General features: G+C 40.1%; 1 protein-coding gene across 1 annotated transcript in view; it reads left to right on the top strand.

Moving 5' to 3' along the window:
* LOC103471878 (importin subunit alpha-1) overlaps positions 1-5,459 on the top strand; it is a 9,093-nt gene extending 3,634 nt beyond the window's left edge. The window contains exons 5-10 of the mRNA XM_008421178.2: positions 449-543; positions 1,667-1,930; positions 2,866-3,099; positions 3,689-3,871; positions 3,984-4,133; positions 5,257-5,459. Of these exons, the coding sequence (XP_008419400.1) occupies positions 449-543; positions 1,667-1,930; positions 2,866-3,099; positions 3,689-3,871; positions 3,984-4,133; positions 5,257-5,343 (1,013 nt within the window). The 3' untranslated portion in view covers positions 5,344-5,459. The remainder of the gene's footprint in view (positions 1-448; positions 544-1,666; positions 1,931-2,865; positions 3,100-3,688; positions 3,872-3,983; positions 4,134-5,256) is intronic.
* Positions 5,460-5,785: the final 326 nt, after the last annotated feature.

Below are 5,785 nucleotides of genomic sequence, written 5' to 3'. Positions count from 1 at the left end.
GGATGGATGGATGGATGGATGGATGGATGGATGGATGGATGGATGGATGGATGGATGGATGGATGGATGGATGGATGGATGGATGGATGGATGGACATCAGATTAATAAAAAAAAATCAATAAACAATTGCTTATACAGGATTTTATTTAGTAATATGACTAAAGGGAATCGAACGTCTATTTGTCATTTTCCTCTCACTTCAAACTTATGCGCTATTTTTGTCATTCCGATGCATAAAGTATCAGTGAAAAACATTAAGGTTAAAAAAACTAAGTTCAAGACATGTGAATAGTTTTGAAAGACATTATGTATTATTGTTTCACTTAAAGTGTGTTGCTGAAACCCTCAACACACTTAAACTAACTTACAGCTTCCTAATCAAGTCGTTTGTGCTCCGTAACTCTCCTGATTTAACGTGACCAACTGGATCTTCTTTGCTGAATTTAGGCGACGGACCCAACGGCAGAGACTTGGTCATCAAACACGGCGTCCTTCAGCCTCTCCTTGCCTTGGTGACGACCTCTGACCTGTCCGTGTTACCTGTAAGTTGCTCCCGTGTGTGTTTGTTCACATTGTTTGCATTCGATTGCAGTTTTCTGGCAGATCACCTATAATGAACAAAATCAGGGCCAATTTATTGATCAGTTGATTTATTTTGTTCTTCCCTGTTGTAATTGTTCATGTCGCACTGTAAAAGCACAAAATCTTACCAAGTATTTTTGGACTGGTTTCTATTGCAAATATTTTTAGTAGATTTAAAATAAGACAAAACTAACTTGAGAGTAACATTTCAGCAAGATATAGGAGCTTATTTTAAGTCATTTCTTTAATATTGATTAAAAAACGTACTTAAATCCATTGGCAGATTATTTCATATTTAGCAAATAATTTTCCATTTTATAATTGAAATAATTTGTCCTTGGAACAAGTACTGTTTCACGAATATTAAGGAATTATTGAGTTACAACAAGCTCATATTTCTGGTGAAAAGTTACTTGTAAGTTAGTTTTGTCTTATTTTAAGTGGACTAAGATATTTACCGTATTTTCTGCACTATAAGGCGCACCTAAAAACCTTCAATTTCCTCAAAAGCCGACAGTGCGCCTTATAATCCGGTGCGCCTTATATATGGACCAATATTGAGCCACAACAGGTCTAGCAGCCGCTGGTAAGCGCAGACTTCATTTTCTCCCGTAGAAGAAGAAGCGCGCGGTGCATCCTGGGATAGTTGTCAGAACGCTGGTTTGTTAATAAAGTTTGACTGACCTATCTACCTACCGACCGTCTAGAATCAGGTCGTCTGCAGGTCATTTAGCACCACGTTCTCCACAAACATGCTGTGCACGAATGGAGAAGGGTGACCATCGTCCGGCCACGCCCCGGCCCAGTCGCGGGTCGGACTGTTTTGTTGACATTCTCTTTAGTGCAGCTCCATCTAGTGGATGCATAACATAACTCCAGCCTCTAGTGTAGCGTCTATTCTATGCGCCTTATAATCCGGTACGCCTTATAGCTCGGAAAATACGGTACACTAGAAACTCAACCAAATACTGGGTAAGATGTTGTGTTTTTTCAGTGTACTATGCCATTGTTTTACAGTCTGTCCAGTATCTGACATGAATGAATAATAATAATAACTGCGCCGTTCTTAACCCTCTGCATCAGCCTGCCTACCTGCTCAACGTGGCTTGGACGCTCTCCAACCTGTGTCGACACAAGAACCCGGCCCCTCCCCTGGCCGCCGTGCAGCAGATGCTCCCTGCTCTGGTGAAGCTCCTCCACCACGACAACAGCGAGGTCCTGGCCGACACCTGCTGGGCTCTGTCCTATCTGACCAACGACTCCAACGAGAGGATAGAGGTGGTGGTGAAGGCCGGGCCAGTCCCTCGTCTCGTGCAGCTTCTCGCCTGCGGGGAGCTCTCTATCGTGGTGCGTGGCGTCCAGCTTGACGTCCGTTTACGATTTAGACAAGACCTGAGTGAGATTAGCTTGTGGCGCAGAAGGTTCTGTGAGCTAACTGTACAAAGGAAAGTCCAGGATGTAAGGATCCAAAATGGTTCTTGGTCGGATGCAGGATCCGAGCATCTGTAAAAATTCTTAATTCGTGCATCTAAACTTAAGGCCTTTAAATGTCTTAAATTTTTAAGAAAAATATGTTATGGAGTCTTAAATTTTGTGGTGGCAGGACTATTTTATCCTGTATGTTCTATGTAGTTTATTTTTCTTGTTGGACTTTCCCATCAGTCAAATGTTTGCAGACATCTTCATAACGTACTGTGACAGTGGCAGTTGAGGCTACCGCTAACTAGCCTTGCTAACTAGCTAGTGTTTTGTGTCCATCTTTGGTAAGTATAAATTTATCTGCAGTTTGCTGGACAATGTTTGTCTGTCTTCTCCATTGACTCAAGTCTGTTGCCAACTAGTACAATGCTTCATTGTGCAACAAAACCTGGCACTATTAAATTTGATATTGTGGTTTGTACATCTCTGTCATGAAACGGTTGTAAATTTAAGTCATAATGGTCATAAAAAGTCTTAAATTTGAAGACTTAAATGTTTCTTGGTACAGTCTAGAATTTCTTAAAGTTGGAAAATTCTTACAATTTAAACTCTTCCTACATGAACACATGTAGGAACCCTGAAAAAAAGTACATTTGGTTCCAACACGTCCATTAATGTTCTTACAAATAGATTTGTCTCTCTAAAGACAGTAACTAAATATCCAGCAGTGGTGACTTTTTGCCTTTTCACTCTCATTTCCTCCTTCTGAACACAAATGAATCCTCAGAAACTTCCTCAGTCGACTCGTGCTCGTTGGCTAAGTTTCAGCTCCTGAAATAATCGTCTCGCTCTTCCCTGCTAAGACTCCAGCTCTAAGAACCATCGGCAACATTGTGACCGGAACCGATGAGCAGACCCAGTGTGTGCTGAACGCAGGTGCCCTGGCAATGTTCCCGGCCCTGCTGAGACACCACAAGCCCAGCGTCCAGAAGGAGGCGGCCTGGACTGTGTCCAACATCACCGCCGGCAAGAGCAGCCAGATCCAGGAGGTCATTAATGCCGGACTGATACCTATACTGGTGGAGGTCTTACAGCAGGTCAGGATGCAGGAGTTCAGAGCAACATCTCATGTTGTGTTGATATTTTGTGTTTTACTGTAAACTACAATGTGAAAACACAGTCTGTTGTTGTAAATGTCACAGCTCTTCTGTTTCCCTTTCAGCCCGCTTGCATAGACTGGAAATATACACTGAAAGAGAGTATATTTTATGAGATTTGTTTGATTTTTCTCTACAAAATAAAGTTTTTACTGACCAGATTTATTGGCACCGATTTCCTTAACTTCAGTACATTGGTGATCGGTCGATACTTGCATGTGAAGCCGATCTTTTCTACCTCAGAAAAGGTCTAAAAATCTGCCACTGTCCTCTTCTGCTCTGCTGTGAGAGATGTTTGACTGACTGACCAGCCCACCAGGTCATGTCTGCACATTTACAGTTAACAATAGTCACCTGACTGTTGTCAGCTCTGCAACTTTCTTGCTGTATTTAGCGACATTTCAAACAAAAAAAATGTGCATCGGCCACAATTGGAATCAGCGGGTCAAGCTTTTTAAAAATGCAATCGGTGCATCCCTATGTTTTTAATTTCCAGCATCTCATTTGTTTTTTCTGCTAACGTGTTCAGGGAGATTACAAGACCCAGAATGAGGCCGTGTGGGCCGTCACCAATTACACCAGCGGTGGAACGGTGGACCAAGTGGCCTACCTGGTCCACTGCAACATTCTGGAGCCTCTGCTCAACCTGCTGACTGTGAAGGACAGCAAGGCCATCCTGGTGATCCTGGAGGCCGTCTCCAACATTCTACAGGTGACCAGTCTGAGCCGTCTGAATTTAAAGAACGCGTTTATGAAGCAGGTTTATTCGTTTTAGTGAGAAGTTCTGAACTTTTTTGTTGTTGTTTTGAACAATTTCTGTCCAGATGGCCCAGAGCACCGGCGAGATGGAGAAGCTCTGCCTGATGATCGAGGAGTTGGGCGGGCTGGACAAGATCGAGACTCTGCAGACTCACGACAACGAAGCCATCTACAAGTCGGCCCTGAAAATTATTGAAAAGTTCTTATCTGAAGAGGTAGTTTTGTTCAGACTCTCTGTTGGGTTGGAAAATGTTTATCAGTCCTAGCAAACCAGACAGACATTAAAACTGAAAAAAAAATGTCTGGTGGATAAACAATCAATAACTACTTTAGGAATTGTATCAATAAGAATCTGGATTTTTAGTCTTTAGTCAAAAGGGATGTTCTGAAAATATTCTATCGTTTTACAAAAAGATGATTGGAAATGAAAATGATTAAAGTTCACTTTGGAGTTTGTTGAGAACTTCAAAGCGTTTCACAAAAGTAAAGGATGAGCTGGAATGAATCAGAGCATTGTGCCGAAGGTTGGAATTCATAACCGATTAGATCCAGTACTGAAAAATATCATTTTTAAAAGCTTGATTTCTGACCCAAAAAGTGCATCACAGCTGAGAATTCCAGCTGTTTTCAGTCTATAAATGCATTAACCAGCAGGATCCATGTTGATAGAATCTAATGACATCAAATAAAGATTAAAGATATCCGTTTTGATGCATAAATCACATGTTGTTCATCTGAGGTAATGGATCCACAGATGTTTTTTTTTGATGGTTGACTTAAAATGACTACTTTTCAATAAATTAGAATGTTATTGAAAAGTTAATTCAACTCAGTAGTTCCAAGCAAAACGGTATATAAATTAAGTTCATACAGTTTTCAAACATTACGGTTATTTTTTGTTTTACAGCTACTGAGAACAAATTTATTGACTACTAATTTAGTAATATGGTCTTCAGGGTTTCCCCCAGAAAACTTGCTGAGCCTGGTGGTTGGGCCACTAGGTCAGTCATTCATCCAGCGGCCTGTTGTGTTTTTGAGTTAAAAAATATTTAAAGTTGACATGAAATTTGAAAATATCACTTGATGATTATGTGTTTTTGAAATATTATTAATACCTGAACAGCAACTATAAAGTCTTAAAAAATGCAACCATTTTAAAAAGACTTCATATAAGCAATGCTTAGCCTGGTGGGGGCACAAGTAAAGCTTGGTGGCCCACCAGGCTTTCAATACACTGGAGGAAACCCTGGGTCTTGTATAAAGGTTCCACAATACTATTTTTTTTTTGTTAATTTAGTTTATTAATACCGTTTGGCTCTCGTTCTTTTTGTCTTTCAGAATGCAGACGAGCCTCTGGCTCCTGATGCTGCTCAGGACTCCTATGCCTTCAACATTCCTGAAGACAAAAGCACTTTCCAGTTTTAACTTGTTCACTTTGATTTCTGACATTAAAAAAAGAAGGGGGAAATCCTTAGCTTGACATTTTAGACTAATATCTTTTGAAAAATATTTGTAAATAAATTTTTAAGTATTTTAATGGATTTTTTGTGTCTTGTTTATTGTTTCTCCTGCATGGGTACACATGGGTGGATTGTTTCTGACATGAACAGGTTGGAAAGACATTTTTTTTGGTGGAAACAGTGTGCTCATCTCACCACTAGGTGACACTGTGCTCGTTCCTAATGGTTATAGTTACATTTTGAAAAATGAATGTTTTTGGTGCATTTAATGGTTTATGAAAATGACTGAGTTGGTTAATTAGAAGAAAGCAGGAGCAGCACTACTTCCACAATACAATTAAATAAGTTTTTTTTTATCATATTCAACTTTTTAAATATTCAACTTGGTGTTTATAGAAAAATCAATG

The sequence above is a fragment of the Poecilia reticulata genome, linkage group LG1 (genome assembly GCF_000633615.1).
Source record: "Poecilia reticulata strain Guanapo linkage group LG1, Guppy_female_1.0+MT, whole genome shotgun sequence".
In the NCBI taxonomy this organism is placed as follows: Eukaryota; Metazoa; Chordata; class Actinopteri; order Cyprinodontiformes; family Poeciliidae; genus Poecilia; species Poecilia reticulata.
This window is presented reverse-complemented; position numbering and strand designations above follow the sequence as displayed.